Genomic DNA, 21,652 nt, shown 5'->3' with positions numbered 1-21,652 from the left:
AAAAGAAGGGAGGTTTATTATGTTGAGTATTGTTGAGGGTTATGTAAGCTGAAAACAGAAAAGTGCTCATTGATTTGGCAAGATGGAGGTGGTTGGTAATCTTGATAGGACTACTTTTGGTGAAATCGTAGTTATTTATTAGAAAGGGAGGTGGTAGAAGGACTGGGGAAACAGCTTAGTGGCATAAGTACCTGTCTGGCAAGTGCCAGGCCCCAAGTTTGATCTGTGGTAACAGGCAGGTGAGGGGGGAGCACAGTAGAAAAAAGGTAGGTGGTAGAAACAATTTAAATAGAGAACTCAATTGGGTGTAGTGGCAGACACCTGTAATTCCAGCACTTGGAAGGTGGAGGCAGGAGGAGTTCAAGGCCAGCCTGAACTGCATATCGAGACCCTGTCTCAAAAAGACCAAGAGAGAGAGAGAGAGAGAGAGAGAGAGAGAGAGAGAGAGAATTTTTTAAAATTATTTTTGAGATGCTTTGCTTATTTAGAAGAGCATAGAGATAAGTGGTGTTTTGAGGGGGATTGTGTGCTTTTTTGTGTTTGTGTCTGACTAGGAAACACTGCAGTATGTTAACATTCACTCAATATTTCTTGAGTGAGGCCAGAAATTTAGACATCATCTTGCATTTTCCATTTTCTCCCATGTTACATCCAACCTTTAAGCCATTTGACTCTGCCTTCAAAGTTTTTTTTTTTTTTTTTTTTTTTTTCGGAACTAGGGATTGAACTCAGGCCCTTGCGCTTGTCAGGCAAGCACTTATTCTGCTGAGCCATCTTCCCGGCCTCTTTTCAAAGTATATTTAACTCTGTACCTACTGCCAATATCTGAGCCGCATTAGTTTGTACTTGGATTATTATAGTAACTAATAAAGAGGTCTCTCCTTCTCTTGTAGTCTGTTGTGCTGTGTTGCTAGAGTGGTCTGCCTAAATCAGGTCACTCCTCAGAACTCTTCAGTTTACTTCCTTTTTAAAAAAAAAAAAAAAAAAACCAAATTCTTTTATGTGTTTATTTGGTACAAGGTCTCACTATGCCGCTCAGACTCATGCTGATCCTCCTGCCTCAGCCTCCCCAGTGCTGGAATTACAGGCATGTGCCACCAACCCCATTTTTAGGGCTGGCGCAGTGCACCCAGGGTTGCAGGGCAGGCATGGCATGCAGTACCAGGGATTAAATCCAGGTCCTACAGGTGCTTAGACCACTGAGCTATCTCCCCAACCCATAGTTTCCTTATTTGTTTGTTCGTTTGTTCCTTCCTTCCTTGGTATCAGGAATCAAACTCAAGACCTTGTGCCTGCCAGGCAGGCATGGGCTGTACCCTGTTTCTCCTCAGTGTCCTGTACTTGCTACAAAATCCAGACTTGCTGTGGCCTAGAAGGCCTGTGCAATCTGACCTTGGCATATTTGCTTCATCTCCTCTAATATTTCTCCTTGTTTACCTGATTCTAGTTTCTCTGGCCTTTTTGCTATTCTTGTTGGCCCATATGTTCTTTTCTAGGACATTTGTATTTACTGCTTCCTCTGCTTTAAGTGCTCTTTTTTTAGACATTGCTATGATTTGTTGTGTCATTTCTCTGAAGTCCTAAGTTTTTCTTTCCCAGGGAATCGTGTCATGACCCTCTCCCTAGATTTACATAGACATAGGAACTTCACATTGTGTATTTACTTACTTATTTCTTTGTCTGTCTCTCTTTGATGCTATAAAGTTGATCAGCATGAGAATTTTGTCGTAATCAATTACATTAGTACTGACATGTACTAATGTACGTACCCAAAGAGGACATTCCAGGTGAAGAGAAGTGCAATTGAAGGAGTGCAGGGAGAATTAATTTTGATGGGAAGAAGAACATGGTTGCAGGTAAAGGGACACACAGGTCTTGAGGTAAGAAGAAGATATTTTGCTTTCTCATTAACAGTAAGCTCAGCTGCTGAGAGGAAGAGTGGGAAATCATATGGGAAGTTCTGCGGAAGGTGGTCCTACCTTTCAAGGGAAAACATTTAATCAGGTTTTATAATGCCATCCGTGGCATTGGCTGTCTCATTGTAGAGGCAGTTGGGAGAGTCAAATTCAGCTCTCCCAAAGCTGGAATTTTGCCAATTAAGTTTTTGAAATGAAAGGAAAGGCAAGGGGCTTTTGATGTTTGAGTATTTTGATAGATTACAATTAGGTAGAGAGACATAAAGGCAGAGATACTTATCAGATACTTACTGATAGTTTTGTAGTGGAAGCTCTTCAGCAAGTGAGCTATTGTTGTTCTGGTGTATATGTGACTCATTTGAAAGATTCTTGATTTTTTTTTTTGGCTGGTTCAGGCTGCCTTTAGGGTGGGTCTGGTGCAGCATGTAGGGCTGGGGATTGAACTGCAATCCACTGCGCTTGCCTGGGTTTGCCCAAGCAGGTGCTTTAAACAACTGAACTAACCCACAAGCCCCTATGATGTTGGAGTTGATGTACATTTTGGTGGTGAGGTCCAAGGTGTAATCATGGTACTGAGGGTCCATGAGGGGGGAAGTTGGAACTGAGGTCCATAAAATGGAGTGGACAGTGAATTGATACAGGGAATTGATAGGGTTCTCATGGAAGCTGTTGAGGTCCCTTGGAATGATAACTGGAAGCGTACACAAAGAGACTGAATGAGGATCTAGAGCCTTCAAGAGTTACCAGGAAATGAATGATAAGTAGGAAAGTGTGATGGCGAATAGTAGAGGCTACACAAGGGAAAATACCTGTTTTTATAAGAGAAAGGTAAAGAAGATGGTAGAAGGTACATTATATGATCTGTAGCACTAGTTTCTGCAAGTACCTCTAGTGACTGCAGGAATGTTAGTGAAAATGTGTAGGGGTGTGAGCATGTATGTGTATGTGCACATTTGTGTGCATGTGCATAGGGGATCAGCCTGAGTTAATTCAGGTCTCTCCAAATTCTCTGTCCTTTCTGACCCACTTTGTTGCCTCTTATAATCGTAGAAAACCTCCCAGTACAGCCCTTTGTTCATTCTAACTCAGGTTATAATTAATGTTGTAAGTATGTTTTTGAGAGAATCAGAATAATCAGTGATTAGATATATCTTTACTATTTTATTTAGTGAACTTAGGTAAAGTACATACAGCTTTCAGGTTCCCATAGGATGAGAGTTTGGAACTGGCTCATTCTTCAGGATCCTTCAAGTGTCCATGTGTTTTCCAAGAAACCAGGCCATCTAGAAGGTTCACTGTTCCTAGTCATTTGGCTTGTACTTTGTGTTGGGTAGGCTGTGGGGATGTAGAGATTAATCAACTCAGTTTCATCCTTTGAGTTACTCATGGCCAGGTGAGGACAGGAAGTATGGACTATAGTTAATAGAGGATGGAATTTGGAAGTTGTTGCATAGAAGTATGTATCAGATGCTATTGAATTTTTGGGAAAGATGGAATTAGGGGCTTCTCCAAAGATTCCTCGGAGGAAATGAGGCAACCTGGGTTTAGCAGTTTACTTGGCAGACAAGTGTGGACATTTTAGACAAATAGAACAATATAGGCAAAGGCAGGAGCATGAAAGCACACTGAGCTGAAATGCTGTCTTGGAAATAGTAACGATAACCCTAGAATAATAGGTAGGAAAGTGGACAGATATTTATTGGACGTCTGTTTTGTGCCAGGCAGTACACTAGGTGCTTTTTTGAGTACCTGCTTTTTAAGTCATAAAAACTGTGTGAAGTAGGTAGTCTTATTTGTATTTTGGAGAACTTCAGTTTTCTTTTCTTTTCTTTTTTTTTTTTATTAAATATAGTTAGTACAGGGTCTACAAGGTCTCACTATACAGATCAGACTCATAGTGATTCTCCTGTTTTCATCCTCCCAAGTGCTGGGATTACAGGTGCGCACCACCATGCCTAGTCTTAGTTGCTGTCTCTGTGAGTCCTAGGGACGGGGCCAGCACTGTACCCTGGGCTCAAACTCTGGTCCCTGTGTCTGTCTAAGCAGGCGCTTTAATCTGCTGAGCAGTCTGGCCCGCCCTAGAATCTTACTTGTATTTTATGTTAAGAGGCAACAAAAGATCAGAAATTGCTTTTGTAATGGCCCAGAAACAACCTATAGCTTTTTTTCTCTGCTACTCCAGCAGTTGTTTTTTCATTGCTAAACCTGAGCACGTCATCGGAGGCTGCTGGGTGGGAGTGTTCTTTGACACATTAGAAGGGCATCCCTCAGCAAATTCAGGCCGGCAGCATTCCAGTGCCCTGCCAAAGAAAGCCTCTTGGCACAACTTAATTAAAGATCACATTCTCATCAGCGGGCATCAAGGGCTTACAGTGCTCCCTGTTCCTGAGTAGAGTGTTGGTCATGCTAGTTGCAGCTGCTCTGGGTTATTCAAAGTATGTGTGGAGTAGGGTTTGTTTCTCTTTTCCTCTTTTCATTTAAAATAATGGCCTTGGGGTTTATCTTGAGATTCTATTAGTGGTTCTCTCATCTATACCTTTAGAGGGAAGGGTGAGGAGGGTAGATGCAGTGGTTCTGTTGTCACGCAGACACTTCAGGTTCCTGCCTGTGCTGCCCACTGGGTGTGTGACCCTAGGCTATGGACAGCGTCTCTTTTGCTTCCTCAGATTTGCTTTCTATTGGTTCCCAGCACCTGGCCTAGCTTGGCCAACAATAGATGAGAAATCTTCATTTTAATGAATGGGAAAAATGCTACCTCCCAAGAACATTTACAGTGTTCTGTACCTTGCAAAATGTGATCTAATACTTGTGATTATTAAAATGTCAGCTCCAAATGATGGCAGAAATCTTAGTTGTAAAGGTAATTATTTCAGGAGGGTCTCCGGGGAAGTTGCGTCTTACAATTACAGTAGCTCCGTTAGTAGGTTTAGAGGGCTGTGTGAAACTCGAGTCCATGCTGTGAGCCCAGGGCATCACAGAGTTCTCAGTCCAGATGGTTAGCAGCTGGTCTCTTCCTGTAGGCAACACCTCTTTGCTCTCGTTGTAGTCTCTCAACAGCCTTGTTTTAAAATCAGTGTCATTTTAACACTGGGCATTTATTGCGTAGCTCTAGAACTGCTTAGAAAGGACCACTTTGGGGACTAGTTTATATGTGGTATAGGACGCAAAAGGCCTGGGGTGATCTAGTGTGTCTACCTTTTCATGATCTCACTTTAGTATTGGATGTTCCTTCTACCCAGTGTAGCCTCCTGTCTGTGGTGTTCTATGGTCCACAGTGGTCGTTTGTCATCTTCTTTCTCCATCAAAATTCACTTACTTAGTATTAGTTGTGTCAGGGCCAAGTACCGTACCTATCCCAAACTGATTAAATCTGGGATGAGGAGAATTCAAAGCAGCACCTCTCACCATTATGTTCAGAAAATGTTTCCAACGTGGAGATAACTTTGTAGTGCATACCTGCATGCCCACTGCCTAAATGCATGGCATTTTGGCCCACAAAGAATGCCTATGTTCTCGTGAGATTTTACTAGAGCTGAAAGTTGCTTTCACCGAGTGACATCAGGGCCATATAATGCTGTTGGAATCATGCTGATATAAACAAACCTAATCTGCAGTACATGGAATTATGTAAGGTGCCTAGTACTTGATAGTGAAGATAAACAACTACTACTAACTTACATATTTATTATACTATATGTTCTTATTTTTAGAATGTATTTCTGTAAAATAATGTTATAAAGTTATATGCAGTTTCACACATCTGATACTTACTGTAATTTTTTTTTTTTTTTTGCAGAGCTAGGGGTTGAAACCAAGCCCTTGTGCATGCTCAGCAAACACTCTGACATTAAGTTACATCCCTACCCCTACTGTGTTCTGAATTGCACCGAGAGGTTGGCTACAAGTGACTGTACAACCCCACGGTGGTTGTATGACAGACCTCAGGACGCAGCCCCGTCGTTAAGCAATGCGTGATTGCTTTATCACATCCATTATATATCATACAGACATGTAATTTGTTAACATTGACTCTCTTATGTTCACCCGTTAATCACTGAAAAAAATTCTTTTCAAAGTAAATTATAGATATTAGTGTACTTCCTCCTAAGCACTTAAGCATTGGCATTTTGAAGAACACACAGTGAATAATCAGCTATGATACTCCGGAGTTAAAGACTACTGGTGTGACCTATTTGTTTTATGAACTGCTACTCTTCCTTTTTTTTTTTTTTTTTTTTTTTTTTAATCACTGAGCCACTGCCCTTTTTGTTTGTTTATTTACTTCTATTTTGAGAAGGGTCTTGTTAAATTGCCCAGCCTGGCCTTGAATTTGTAGTCTTTTTGCCTCAGCCTCCCCAGTAGTTGGGATTATAGATGTGTTCATCCACACCCAGCCTAGACTACTAATCTTAATAATATCCCGTTTTGTTTTGGGTTTTTTGGTGAAACTTTATTGATCATTCCAGCTCAGTTTAGTATTTTACTTCTGAGTGTGGACTTTCACTTTACTGTTTGTTCTACATCACAATTAGCACTGGTAGGCCTGGCATTGTAGTTTTCTTTTACGTGTGTGTGTGTGTATGTGTGTGTGTGTGTGTGTGTGTGTGTGAGAGAGAGAGAGAGAGAGAGAGAGAGAGAGAGAGAGTGTGTTTGAGATAAGATCTCACTGTATAGTTCAGGCTGACCTGGAACTCACTGCATAGCCCACACTGGCCTGGAACTGGCAGTGATCCTCCTGCCTCAGCCTGCCTGTGCTAGGATTGCAGGCTGTGTCACCATGTCTGGCCGTTTTTGTTTTTTGGGACAGGGTCTTGCTGTCCTCCCTGCTATGGATATTATCAACAGATTAATCCATTGAATTACTTAATTTCAGGTTAGTTCAATGTAATCCATGGTGATAGAATGCGAAGAGGTAGTTGCCAGTGAGTACGCTCCTTCCTTGAATTCCTGTCCACATTCATTTAGTATCTAGAGTAACTTTCACATAGCAGCTTCTTGGAAAGTCTTGTCTTTTCTCCTACCATTTTTTGTGGGGGGTGGGAGGTAAGGGGTGGTAGAGATTCAGGTGAAGGGCTTGCACATGCTAGGTGAGCACTCTCTACCGCTAATCCACTCTCAGGCCTCTTTCTCTTCTTTCTGTTTTGGCACCGTCTCTGTGCTTTTTACAGCAACACACATCACTGCTCTCCTTCGTTGCCTCTTGCCCACTGTTCCTAGAGTCTGCGTAGTCTGCAGATTCATCTCACAGGGGAGGAGACTGTATAAGCCAACAAATACCAATGGAGCAGGGCTTAAACCTAGACCTCTTAGCTTTATCCCAAATACCAATGGAGCAGGACTTAAACCTAGACCTCTTAGCTTTATCCCAAATACCAATGGAGCAGGACTTAAACCTAGACCTCTTAGCTTTATCCCAAATACCAAGGGAGGAGGACTTAAACCTAGACCTCTTAGATTTATCCCAGTCATTGTTTTATATGTATGGATGGCAGTAGCTCTTTTGATCCTACGTTTATTATAGGGCCACTCAGGTGATTTAGTATAATTAGTTGTTTATAAATTACTAGGTTGCCTGAGTCTTTGGGACAGTGGTAAAATGTGGTCAGTCTGCCTATTTATTGTGTCTCTTTGTTGTCCAGGGTGGATAGAAGAGTGCTGTCTGAGCTTTCATTAGAAATGTTGTCTGCAGGTCTAGCTTTTATACTGTAGCACGTCAGAAGGCACTGTTTTGGTTTTTAATCTTTTTTTTTTTTTAATCCTTCCCCACCAGTGGTTTGCAGAGGCTACTAGAAGATTTAAGGTGTGTTTGTTCTCCTTATTCAAGAGTTAAGTATATTTTTCATCTCTGGATTGATGTTTTCGAACCATTTTCCTGTAAACAGGTTTTTAAATGTGTCAGACACTGTGCTGAGAATAGGACAAAATGACCAGTGAGGGGACTCTGTGAGTATAGAGACAGAAGCGGCTTGGGGAAAAATGAGAGGAAAGGCCTTATGGGGGGGGCGGGGGCTGCAGGGAACTTGGGAAGCTGTCTAGAAGCCCAGAGTCTGGGTGAGCTCAGAGGGTGTTATTCCCAAGACCCAATGATAATTCGCCAAGCAAATTTTGCAAGTGGCTTTCTCCTTCCTAATACAATTAAATTTTATGTTGCCACTTTTAAGTTTCCACAGGAAGTCTGCTATCTTCACTTGCAGAAAAGGAAAATAAGATTTAGAGTGGCTATGTGATTTTTTTCTGAGACCAAAACTAAAACTAAATTTGGATGTCACATAAAACTAATATTCTATCTACTTTCTTACTATAATCCAGCTACTGTTCTTTTCATTTTTGTCCGTGCTTATACGCAAGAAAACTTTAATGTATTACATATTTACACCCTATCTAATGCAGTAAACCCAAGAAAGTTATCGCCACCTACGTTACTTTCTGGATCAGATTCTGTAGCAATGCTAAAGCTGCAGTTTGCATTGTCTTCCCCCGTGGCTTCTGCTTTCTGTCAGATGCTTCCTTAAGGGCGACTCTCAAGGGGCCCTTAGTGGCCTCTGGCCTCCAGGGAGGAGTAGTGTGGTGGAAGAGCCTGGCGGGCCAGCAAGTGGGCCGTTATAGATGCTTCTGAACAGCGCTGAGAGGTGGGATTTAGGACTCAGACATGGAAGTTATGGTTTTTATTTACCTTTTTTGTTTATCCATTCGTTCCACACATTTTTATTGATTACTTATTCTATGCCAGGCCTGGAGTTGGGAATTTAGATACATATAAGATAGGAACTTCTGTTTTCGTTTTTCTTTCTTGAGACAGATCTTGCTTTGTAGTTCAGGCTAGGCTTGAGTTCACTGTGCAGTCGTGACTGGCCTATAACTCAAAAAGTCCTCCTGCTTCTACCTCCTGAATATGGGGATTACAGGCATGCGCCCCCAGGCCCAGCTATGAACTTTGTTCTAAAGGAGTTCATATTCTAAGGTCTGGCAGAGGAGGGGAAGGATGGAGAAGCACAGTGTAAACAAGTAAGTGCAGTGCAGTAAGACATAGACAGAACTTGGAGTAGGCAAGAACTTTTTAAATGAGATGACTGGACATAGAATAGGCTGTCTTTTGAGATTATAAGTGGTACCTTGATTACAGGTGAGTTTTAGTTCTATCCATGATTCTGGTTGTAGCGAATTGGTCATGAACTTAATCACATTCAGGGGTTGGGTTTAATGTTGACCTTGTGGGGAAATTTGATTTGGTTCACAACCAAATTGGCCTGCAACCAGAACTGTGGGAAGAATTAAGTTCATGAACTGAGGTACCACTGTACAGGTTTCCTGTCATTGGAGGCTTTTAAGCAAAGGTAGGCTGGAATGTGATTTTAAAAAAAGTTCAAACATTAGATTTCAGCCGTTTTTGCTTGTAAGTAATTTGGAATCACTTTGAAAATGGAAATTACTGCCAGAGAAGTCCCTCAAAAAATTTTAAAAAACCAACCACAAATGGATAAAAGCCTATACCAGAAAGCTTGGTTGACACCTTTCTTGGGTTATGGGTCTCCAAGGGGGGTATATGTTCGATGAAGCAGTTGCTTGAAAGACCTGAGAGGCCAAGAAGGACTTGATTAGGCTATCAGGTGGCTGCAGTAGTGTAATCTTAGAACAGGGAGCTTTGAATGGTATGCTTGAGAACTGAGCCACTTGACCTTCTTTTAGGGGAGCTGAAGGACTTGAATTGGGGCAGGGAGGGAAAGCAGGGGCAAATTTGGGACATGAAGCTGGAGGAAATGGATTAAGAACATATTAGCTAGAGAGTCAATCTAGATTAACAAACCACCCTTGCTTGATTTTTTTTTCTTTTTTAAGAAAAAATAAGGGAGTTTATTTGCTAATGGTGGGCCAAGATGAGTTACACAAAGACATGTAACTTGAGTTTGACCTTAAAAAGATGAGTCAGAGTTAGGTATAGTGGCATATTCCTGTAATCTCAGCCCTTGGGAGACTGAGGCAGGAAAGTTACCATGAGTTCGAGGCCAGCCTGAGTTACAGAACAAGAGCCTGTCTTAAAAAACAGACCCCCAAAAGTCAGATTTTGTGTGTGTGTGTGTGTGTGTGTGTGTGTGTGAAGTAAGAGTTTTATTAGGAATGAGAGACATCAATATCAGGAAGCATGGCCATGTGCATTTGTGTGTGTAAAATTAAGAATGTGTAGCAGGCTGGGAGTAGAGCTCAGTGATAGTGTGCATACTTATGTGTGTAAGGCCCAGGGTTTGAGCCACTGTACAAAAAAAGGAAGGAAAAGAATGCATAGGTTTTTTTTTTTTTTTTTTTTTTTTTTTTTTTTTTTTTTTTTAAAGAAAGCATAGTTGGGAAATTCAGGTGAACAAAGATTTCTGGGGTATAATTTGAATGTAGGCTACTTCTAGGTGTGGTGGCTTAGTTTAGAAGACAGGTCCATGTTCAATTGTGAAGGCTGATGATTTCATTTCTCCTGCCAAATTCATTAAAGCAAAGTATGTATCCTTAAGCAAATGGTATTAATGAAAATATTTATCAGGTCGCTCAGTTAGATACTGTACGGGACACTCGGGTTGCAAAGATGGCAAAATTGGGCCCAGCATCTGAGGAGCATCCTGGTTCCTGGGGAAGACGTACCTGTAAACAATTACAAAATAGTGAAAGGAAATGTAATAACCTGCAAACGGAATGTGAAAAAGAAGACATCCGCTGTCAGGGATGTCAGAACATTTACAGATGCTTTATGGAACAAGTAACAGAATTAAGCTCCGAAGGAAGCATGAATTCCCACTTTGAAGACCAGGAAACTGGCTTTCTAAGCAGAAGAAACAGACTGTGCAAAGGAGTGGGAATGTGATGGCTGTGGCATAAAAAAGTTGGAAAAATTGCTGGACTGGAGAGGGGGCAGTAGGGTGGAAATGAGACTGGTAGGTGGGGCAGGCCAGAGGCAGAGGGCCTCCAGAGGAAGCTAAAGAACTTCAGCTCTTATTCTGATACGTCAGTGAAGGTCTTTAAGAGGTAAAGGAATGGTGTATTTTGAGATCAGTGACAGCCCCTGGAGGGGGAAAAAGCTGGGTGTAGGAAAATATTTAGTGCAGGGTCTACAGGGTCTCACTACGCAGATCGGACTCATAGTGAGCCTCCAGTTTTCAGCCTCCTGAGTGCTGGGATTACAGGCATGCACTACCATGCCCAGTCTCAATCGCCATCTCAGCCCAGCCTGGGAGTAAGGCCAGCGCAGCTCACCGGGGATTGAACCCTGATCCTTGCACCTCGCTAAGCAGAAGCTTTAGTCTGCTGAGTTAGGTAGCCAGCCCTTCTTAGATATTTTGTTCGTAACATTTTAATTGATTTTTAAAGCAGTGATATTCACAGCTGGCTGCTATTGGAGTCACTAATTTTCAAAATATAGAATTTTGGTCTTTACCTTTCCATCCTAAGTCAAAGTTGAGGGGAGTTGGGCATGGAACCTAAATTTCTAAACAGTTCTTGGTGATTATTATTTTTTTAAAATTGCAGTACCAGGGATTGAACTCAGGATCTTGAGCTTGCCAGGCAGGTGCTCATGTCACTGAGCTATATCTCTGGCCCTATGCTACTTTTTTTTTTTGAAGCATGTAATTTCTATAGCACTGCTGTGTTCAATTCCAAACAGCTTGTACTCTAAACAAATACGATTAAATGCATAATTTCTACTGTAGCGTGAAAAATTAATGAGAAACTAGGTACATTCATGTTTATTCATTGTTAAAGACAGTTACTTATTTTTAGGCTGTATCTGTCTTCATTAAAATTATTGTTAGTATGTAATAGGGATTTTTTTCTGTTATATTTTATTCCTTTTGTTTCCCAGAAGCATTGGAGATTGCCAGTAACTTAAACAGGGTGGTTATTGCATTGACCATTGCATACTTAGAGCCAGACAGACCTTTAGGGATTAGAAGTCCTAGAGAGATGGTGTGGTGCACAGGGTGCTAACTTTTCCTGTAAGGGCCAAGTAGTAAATGTTGCAGTCTCTGTTGTGATTCGTCAACGCTGCTAGTGTACCTGAAAGAAATCATAGTGTAAAGCGTGACTGTGGCTGAGCTCCACTGGAGCTATGCACAGAGGCAGCGCTTCTGTTGATCATGTAGTCCACTGCAGAGGGAAGGTGCAACTTACTTCATATTATAAAGTTAGAGGCTATGGGGAACTCACTATGTGGAGTGCTGTTGGGGCAGACATTTCTTTAAAGCTGCTGGATATTATTAGGTTTCACACTCAGTACTGTAGGCCAGATTCCTGCTTTCCAGATTCATCATGGTGGCTCGCTGTATCTTCCAGTCTCTCAGATGTGAGAATGGAGTCAGAACAATAGGAATTTTCAGAAGTGTTAGCACACAGTAAGCATTTTGTATCTGTGAGTATTTGTGAATGAATAGGCGAGCAGTACTCATGGTGTGAGTGGAAGGGCTGTATAATTTGAAATCCTTAACAGTTTTTACATACATTCCTTTTGCTCAACAGTAACTCAAGTGTCCTTCTGTTTCTAGTAGCTGCTGCAGCTGCTGGTGACAATGTCAAGCAACGGCCTGGACGTTCAGGACAAGCCCCCAGCTCCTCCCATGAGAAACACTAGCACTATGATTGGAGCTGGCAGCAAAGACACTGGAACCCTAAACCATGGCTCCAAGCCTCTGCCTCCAAACCCAGAGGAGAAGAAAAAGAAGGACCGATTTTACCGATCCATCTTACCTGGAGATAAAAGTAGAGTATTTTGTTTGTTTCTCATCATATTTATGCTGGAAAAAAATTCTTTGTAACTTGGATAAAAGAGTTGTCCTTCTTAATTTTCCATGATATCTTTTATTGTGTTAAATATTTCCTCTGTCTTTACTTCCCAATGTGGCTGAAACCTCTGGAAAATAGATGTTTTGTACTCTATCGAAATTCCAAGAGAATAATTATGCTCTTGCCAGACTTTGAACACTCTGAAACCATTTGTGTACTCACTTGTAAAGTTCTTTTTTTTTGTGGAACCAGGGCTTGAACTTGGCCTTGCCAAGCAAGCGCTTATTCCACTGACCCATCTCCCCGACCCCTGTAATGTTCTTAAACAGTATATGGTATCACAAAACATAAGGAAGCTAGGGAGATAGCTCAGTAGAATAAGCACTTACCTGGCAAGCGCAAGGGCCTGAGTTCAATCCCCAGTTCCGCCAAAAAAAAAAAAAAAAAAAAAGGAATTTTGAAATGTCTGTATTTGAAAAATTTCCTCTAAGCTAGTTTTATTTGCAGTGCCTTCTTTCCAGATTCTTGACTGTCTTTCATTCATGTCTCCTGGTCCTCACATTCAAATTTAGGGATTAAGTATCAGTATTTAATCTCCTGGGACCAGGGAGATAGTTCAGTGGAATAAGTGCTTGACTGGCAAGCATAAGGTCTGAGTTCTATCCCTATTGGGGGAAAAAAAAAAATCAGTAAGAATACCAAGGAAGGGCTCAGAAAAGGAAGCAGAGGTAACTAGACTCACCATGAGTTCACTATGAGCAAGTTATGCTATGCAGCCTCATTTACTTTTTATTAGTACAACTTCTAAAATATGTTTGAAAAACACTGGCATCTTTATATAAAGGTAGAAGAGGTTTGAAATTTGGGTATGCCCATAGTTAGGTGGCTTTTGTTTGACCCCAAAATGTTAAGTTGTTAATCCGAACTCCAATTCTCAGTTTTACCTGCAGAACCATGCTTTTGAGGTTTGCTGAAGAAATTGGCTATCTGTGTGTGGATGTCATGAGCTTCAGATTTAAAAGGAGCTGCTCACTACTTACAGTTCTGTGATCTCAGAGTGTCAGTTAACCACTTTGACCTTTAGTTTCCTGTCTTCTAACTCGAGATAATTTCTCACAGGCAGGTTAAAGGATTATATGTAAATTTCCTAATACAGTACCTTCCACACGTAAGGAATTTAAACGTTAATTCCTTTTCTCTTACTCTTTTGTGGATGACTAGAAACGGGGAAGCATAGTTAGTAAACTGCATAAGTAGAACTGAGTTTCTGAAAAAGTGAGGTAATTATAGAAAGTACAATGATGAATTGCAGGACACAGCCCATATTATAGAAAAATACTGCTGCGTAATCACAGATCAAGGTAGACAGTTGATAGACCACTAATCAAATAGAGAATATATGAAAAATTGGGAGGGCTATACCTGGACTTGATTTTTATCCTCAGTATATTTTTGTTTATTCAGCCTTAAAGCTAGAGATTTTGGAATCACTTTCCACAGAACTTTTTTGAATCCAAGTCTGTCTGTCTGTCCATCCATCATCTCTCATCATCTCTGTCTTTTGGTCAGTCGGTCAGTCGGTTGGTCTGTCTGTCTATCTATCGATCTATCTATCTATCATTTGTCCTGTATCTGTGTATCCACTATTTATGTCTTACATATCATTTTCTATGTGTTCCCTACCACTATGTAATCCACTCTTCCATGATTTCACTCCAGAGTGTTAACTATGGAGGAATCTTGATCTTTCTCCATTCAATTAGAATTTTCTCCCAATCTAGCTTTCACACCTCTTCATCTGTCCATTTCCTTCACTGTCACTTTCGTTTTGTTCCCTGACTTCCAATGTGGGCTCTAGAGTAGCTCTCATGAGCCACTGCAATAAAGTATAAAACCTTAGACTCTTTGCAGGTAAGATATTTAAGCCTAACATATCATATCACATCATATTGGAGTGACAGAAAAACTTTCAAATTTGCATTTCTTTTGTTAGTTTATATGGCTGCTTTTTTTTTTTTTTCTTTTCTGTTGGCCCAAAATTGTGCAAAACTTTATTGTAACTGGGTAGAAATTCTAAATGTCAGTTTGAGAATTAAGCATTTGAAGATCGGTCATATTTTTATTAGGGCATAAACACATTATCAAAAAGATTTACCTCATAAATTATAAACAGATGGGAACTATTTAGAGGAATCAAAAACCAAACTGGACCGGGGAGATATCTCAGTAGAATAAGTGCTTGCCTAGAAAGCACAGGGTCCTGAGTTCAATCCCCGGTACCACAAAATAAACAAACAAACAAACAAACCAAACTGCATGGGAAATACTTCGAAGAATTAACAAGTTGGATGTCATCTTTTTAAAAGTTTTTGCACATCAAAAGAAATCACCAAAATCCAGACGTGGTAGTGCACGCCAGCCATCCCAGCTGCCAGGGAGGCTGAAAACAGGAGAATCACTGAGTCCGGTCTACATAATGAGACCCTGTAGACCATGTACTGAAAACGTTAAAAAAAAAAAAAAGGATAACTGTTCTTTCAGTAACCAATAATATAATTGCTAAATGATTTAAGATGCTCTCAGCAAAATAATAACAAAACACTTAAACATAATACTAAGCTATGGTTGTAGGCAGCTGAATTAGATAGAAATATAGGCAGTCAGACAGGTCCAGGCCCTCAAGGAGACAAGATGGAAGACAAGGTCTTTGGAACAGACACTTTGGAACAGACACTCCCCGCTGAGGGCCAGACCTCAAGACAAAAGAGTAAACAGGTGTAGTTCCATACTTCCCTAGGAATGGGCACCAGAGATTGATATTCTGAATTGGTATCAGACACCTTAAAAGAGCCTAAATGAGTCACTAACCCAACCCCCAACAGGAAGAGACCCTGTCCCGTATTCATGCCCACTTGCTATATGACTCTTCCCCATTTGATTATGATTTAATCAATGTTACCTGAGCACTGGTGCCTAGATTCTCATTGGCTGACCATAGCTTTGTCCCACCTCATGCCCACCTAAACGAGTTCCCATGTTCTTCACCACCTTAGACCTGCCTCACCACCTAGTTTTCCTCTATAAAAGTCCCTGGAAGAGGCAGCTTCCTGGGGGCCACCCACTCAGGGCCCCCCTTCTGTCCCTCTCTCGGACAGGAGCTTTCTTTCCCTCAGTAAATATATTGTGCTCAAAAAAGAAAAAAAAATTTGGAGACTAGTGTTGAAGGACAAGGAAGATGGCGGCTCTGGACAGTTTGTGTTGGCGTGTGCAACAAGCAGGTCTCACAGATGGCAAGTGTTTTATGTTGACGTGCATAACAGGCAGGTCTCACAGATGGCAAGCATTTGTGGGATACCTGAAATGAACGCTTGAGCTATTGAGGACTGTTAATAAGTACTTGGGCTTAGGGCCCACCCTCCCTTGTCCCACATAGGTACCTCTTTTACTCATTCAATTTAAGCATGTGTTTAGTTTTGATACTTCACTCTCTCAGCCAGTGTTCTTGATCTCTGTAAGTCAGCCCAAGTTTTCACGTAACAGTCAAAGACTTTATAAATTGAAAAGTGTAAGTTGTTCTTAAGGAGATTGAAACTTAGAGGATAAAATTTCTGCCTAATAGGTATCATGAAAAGTTTTTGTGTTTTAAGGGACACTGTTAAGAAAATAAGGTGGTCCACAAAAGAGATTATTTCCCCAAATTATGTATTTTATAAGTGTTTAGCATCTAAAATATATGAAGAACTCAACAACCAAAAACCTAATTTAGAAATGGGCAAAGGATGGAAATAGACTTCTCTCCACATAAGATACAGGAATAGAAAATGAACGCATAAAAAGATGTTCAAAATTATTAGTCTGCAGAGAAATACCAGTCAAAACCATAGTGACATATCACTTCATAGGTAGTAGGATGGCTATAATAAAAAAGGTAATATCAAATATGGGTGAAGTTGTAGAGATACTGCACCCTCACAGCAGCTGGTGGGAATGTAAAATGCTTTAGCTAATGTGGAAGACAATGTGGTAGTTCCTTAAGAGGTTAAATGGAGAAGTACCATCACTCAGATGTTCCACCAAGAGAAACACATGTCCATATGTGAGACTCGTGCACGAACGTTCACAGCAGCAGCACTATTCATGATAACCCCAAAGTGGAAACAAGCACTCGTTAACTGATCAATAGATAAATAAAACATATAGGATATCCATATAATGAAATAGTACTGTGGTACCTTCGTTCAGGAATGCTTCTTTTTATAAACAGTTTGGTTCCAAAGCATTTGACATAATTTTGCTTCCATTTATAACCTTCATGTTAGTGGCAAACACAACTGTGACTATCTTCCCCAAAATATTAAAACAGATTAAGTTTGTAAATTGAAGTACTACTGTATTTGGTAACAGAAAGAAATGAAGTCCTGAATTTTAGCATGAGTGAGTCTTGAAAATTCTATACTATGTGAAGAAGCCAACCACAAAGGATTACAAAGTGTGATTCCATTTATATGAAAAATCCAAGAAAGGCAAATCCATAAACAAAAAGTGTATTAGTGGTTGCCTAGGAATACAGATGGGGAGCGGCAGCAGGACTAGGAGGTGGAGACTGAGAGCTGGGATTGCCTTCTGGAGCGATGAAAGTGCCCTAAATTTGATCAGGGTAATGTTTGCTCAACTTTGTCAATTTTATACCCAAGGAATGAATTTATCATGTATATATTTATAAATAGGGAATTACATCTCAACAAAACCATTTCTGGAAAAAAGAATTCCTGCCTGAAATAAGAACATTCAGGCATTACTGGAGCTGAATGGACGATGAATCTTACATGGTGACTGGGGAAGTGAGGGTGTGATGTAGGTATCTGGGTTATAATCTTGGTTCTCCCATAAATGAGCTGCCTGTAGTGGGTCAGTTATTTTTCTGTATATTTCAGCACCTTCATCTAAAGAAATGAGAGACTCACAGCAGCTGAAATCCTATGATTATGTAAATGAAGTATTGCAAAGATGTCATTGCATCAGGCTTGTCTATGTAGGTGAACACAAACTAGGCCATTCTAAAGTAATTTTAACAGTGACAGAGCTATGGACCCAAAGGTTCTTCTTGAAATTCTAGCTGTGTAACCTGAGGCCAGATCTGGTCTGAAAATAAATCTCACAGCGTCAAGATGAAAGCTGCATCTCTGTAGATTTGAAAGCATAAGGGTAGAAAACAGAGTTAGAAGACATTCCTGCAAAGTGATCTAATGACCTCTCTTTTTCTAATTATAGATATTCTATAGATTTCTTGGGCACACTGGTTTCATCTCTTTCCTTTGAGACCTTTGAAGGCTATTATTAAAGCCAATTATTATTATTAATGCCAGTGTCAGATGAAATAAGGCTGAGGTTTTCCTCTTGTTTGGAACCTTTCTTCAGTGAGTTATGTAACTTAGTTCTACAGTAGCTGGATATGCAGTGTTGATGTGTCTTTCATATAGTACTTGAGGACTTATATCAGCTGCATAGAGAAATGGTCTAGAGTTGGATTTAGAGAACTTAGATTGATTCCTGCCTCTGGCATTTAGCTGTAATTTACCTTTTAAAATATCCTTTAAAATAGCTAGTGTTCTCTATCATGTGGGAATAATTGTAATTTCTACCCACCCTATTGTCAGTAGGTTTTTAATCTGTCATTTGAGATAGTGAATATAAAAGTATTCTGAACTGTAAGAGACAATACAGTACAAATACAAAGGCTGTTTAGTTTTTAAGGGAAGTTTCATTTATTATCTTACCTGATGGCCACACCAACTCATTTTCTGTTGGGAGGTTGAAGTTTGGAAAATAGCAAATAGCTGGAGGTCTCTCTCTCACAGGTTAAATGTGGAAAAGATGAGTATGGGACTAAGTCTTCCTAAAATATTTGTTCCATAATAACATACTCTATCTCTCTTAGTTGTTCTCAACCCTGGTCAAAAATTGGCACACACCTGTAATCCTGTACTCAGAAGGCTGAGGCAGGAGAATTACTGTGAATCCGAGGTCAGTTTAAAGTACATAGTGAGTTTAAAGCTATCCTAAACTACATAGTGAGACAGTGTTTCCAAAGAGCCACTCATGGTGCCTTAAAGTATAAAAATGCTCAGTCCCATCCAAACTTTTGGAGTCAGAATTTTATGTCTAGAGAGATAAAAGAGAAGAGTTCTCTGCAGGGTGCAGGAGTGGTTGGGATCTGAGCTGGCGGCGGGTAGCCTGTCTGTGGGCATTACCTAATGCTGACCTCTGGTGAGGCCTCAGTGTGTGCCCAAGGGACGCGTAAATGATTGGAAGGAAAAGCTGTAATTGAGGGCCTATCTTGGGTAGTGCTGAGTTGCAGAATTCTGTGTGGGAAAGTCTGGTTCCTGCGGCTGAGACCTGGAGACTCGGGTTTATTCTAAGAAGTCTTGCAGCATTTAGCTTGGAATCTTTTCCTGGCTAAATTTTCACAACCAAAGTGGAATTCTCTGAGCTTGGGAAGAGTTTTAGCAAAGTTAATTTTAACACTAGATTACGTCAGTATTTATCTCCAAGTTTGGAATGTTTTACTGCCTTGTGCTCAGCTCAGCTTAGCTAAGCCAATGAAAGCCGCTACTGAAAAATAATTAAAAGAATAAAATCTGGCCAATGATTTATGCTAAAGTGTTAATGGCTGTGCTGAGATATGGGGGTTTGCAGGACTAGCTTTTCCCAAGCTGTCAGAAAGCCAAATGGACTAGACCACAGATAGGATTAAGGTTGGGATGGTTGTGGGCACAAATGTTGTTTCTCACTTTATTTTCTCAAATCTAAGCACTCTAATGGTGTGAAATCAGAGCGATTCTTTTTTCCTTTGTATCCTCAGCCACATTTCCTCTATCTTAATGAATAAATTAAGAAATTTACCCTGAAACTTGCCAATTCTAATAAGTCATGTTTGTAAAGCTCTTTAGTAAAATGTACAAAGCCGTATATTTTATTTACTTTAATTGATCCTTAAAATAGTAATAACAAAGGGCCAGCAAGATAGCTCAGTGGGCTAAGCGCCTGCTTAGGCAAGCACAGGGACCGAGGTTCCATCCCGGGCATCACATGCTGGCCCTGGCCCTGGGTGTGCTGAGTTGGCCACCAAAACTGGGTGTGATGGCACACTCCTATAATCCCATTGTTGGGGAGGCTGAAAACAGGAGGACAACTACGAGTCAGAGCTGCATAGTGAGACCCTGTACAAATACATAAAATAAATAAATAAATAAATAAATAAATATATATAGTAATAATAGAAACAGTAATTTTAATAACAAATAAGAATAAAATGGGCATAACATCTCAGCTACTATTTATTTCATGCCCGTTAAGTACTATATATTATATTAGGACCTTTGACTGTGATGACACCAGGCATTTCCGGTAGGTAGGTAATGTTTCATTATAGATAGTAAAATGAGTTCACGGTGGGTAAGTAATTAACTTGCCCAATATCATCTGGCTGGAGAATGGAAGGTGGGCTGGACCACTGTTCCAAGGCCCTTCTAGAACACGTACTCTTGGGCACAGAGAACCCGTGATTTGTCCAAGGTCACATGCTGTGAGAGTGGAGTTCATGAGGTCTGAATTGGTACCATTGTGTCTTGGTTTGTGGCCTGTATGCTTTCATTCTTAGAAGTACTTGAACACCATGGAGGGCTCAAAGTTTCACAGCCTAGAGTTGTTCAGACTAGTGCTTTCAGTAGAGCTGATATGATGAGTTCTGTGAACTTATTTTAGGATGTTTTTCAGTTCATAGCATTCTGTCACTTACTGTCATATTCATTTTGTTTGTGCTATGGGAAAGGCATAACATATAGAAGAACCTATGGGGGCTGGCAAGACAGCTCAGCAGACTAAGCACTTGCTTAGGCAAGTGCAGGGATCAGGGTTCCATCCCTGGTACCACATGCCACATTGGCCCTGCTCCCAGGCACAGAGTGGGCCACCGAAATCAGGTATGGTGGCACATGCCTGTAATCCCAGCATTATGGAGGCTAGAAATAGGATCACTGTGAATGTATGCCAAATATATTAAAAAAAAAAAATCACTGTAGGCACAATAGTGCATGCCGATATTTTAAGCTCCTGAGGTAGCTTAGGCTGTCCTTAAACTCACTGTGTAGCCTAGCTGGCCTTTGAACTCAGTAATCCTCTGCCTCAGCCTCCCAGGTGCTAGGATTATAGGTGTGTACCACCATGCCTGGCTGGAGAATTGCTTTTGTCAAGAATTCGAGGTTAGCCTGGGGGACATAGCAAGATCCCCATCTCTAACAAAGGAGCAGCTCTGCCTAAAGTTTGAGCTCTTGGCCTTATCACTCTGATCCCTTACTTTGTGACCTTTTTCTAGTTGGTCTTAGCCTCAGTTATCTTACCTGTGATATGGGTAACATTTATCTCATAGAATTACTACTGAAAGGCATATAATACTGAAGATACCAAGTGTTTTATGAATTTCAATAATTGGTAGTACTTTTGGTGGCAGTCTTACATTATTTACTATTCTTTACAGTCATGTTTTTTCTTTTGTAATCTTTGCTTAATAGAATTGTTACGAGATTTACAAAATGACACATTTTGACAGGGTTATTTCAAGATAGAATTAAAGAATGGCCCATTTTCTCCCTAAATACAGGCTGCATTTTCTGCTGGTTTACAGAACTGAAGAAAATGCCAGATGAAATAATTTTGGGCATGGACACTGAGCAGACACGGGGACAACTTTGCCAAGAAGTTCTTAAGAGTTCTAGCTAATGTCAGAAGCAGAATTCTATGCTCTAGATAGGAGGCTGGTCTTCTGGAATAAATAATATACTTGAAACTGAGGCCAAAAAGAATAACTTCTTAAGTCTACAAACCTCAACTACTGTTCATTTCTCTCCTAATTTAACTTTTTCCTATTTTTTCTTTCCTTTTCTTTCTTCCCCACTCTAGTTTCTCATAATTTACCTACA

General features: G+C 40.5%; 1 protein-coding gene across 5 annotated transcripts in view; it reads left to right on the top strand.

Moving 5' to 3' along the window:
- Positions 1 to 21,652, top strand: part of Pak1 (p21 (RAC1) activated kinase 1) — a 176,516-nt gene that overhangs the window by 73,395 nt on the left and 81,469 nt on the right. For 2 of the 5 annotated variants that reach the window (XM_023716693.1, XM_004632528.2), the window contains exon 2: positions 12,440 to 12,650. In XM_023716693.1, the coding sequence (XP_023572461.1) occupies positions 12,461 to 12,650 (190 nt within the window). In that variant the 5' untranslated portion in view covers positions 12,440 to 12,460. Of the gene's footprint in view, positions 1 to 12,234; positions 12,287 to 12,436; positions 12,651 to 21,652 lie in introns of those variants that run through there. The other 3 variants (XM_023716692.1, XM_023716691.1, XM_023716695.1) reach the window with 2 other exon arrangements.

Source organism: Octodon degus, unplaced genomic scaffold (assembly GCF_000260255.1).
Source record: "Octodon degus isolate 3935 unplaced genomic scaffold, OctDeg1.0 scaffold00049, whole genome shotgun sequence".
In the NCBI taxonomy this organism is placed as follows: domain Eukaryota; kingdom Metazoa; phylum Chordata; class Mammalia; order Rodentia; family Octodontidae; genus Octodon; species Octodon degus.
Note: the sequence above shows the minus strand (reverse complement) of the source record. Positions and strands in the feature narration are given on the sequence as shown.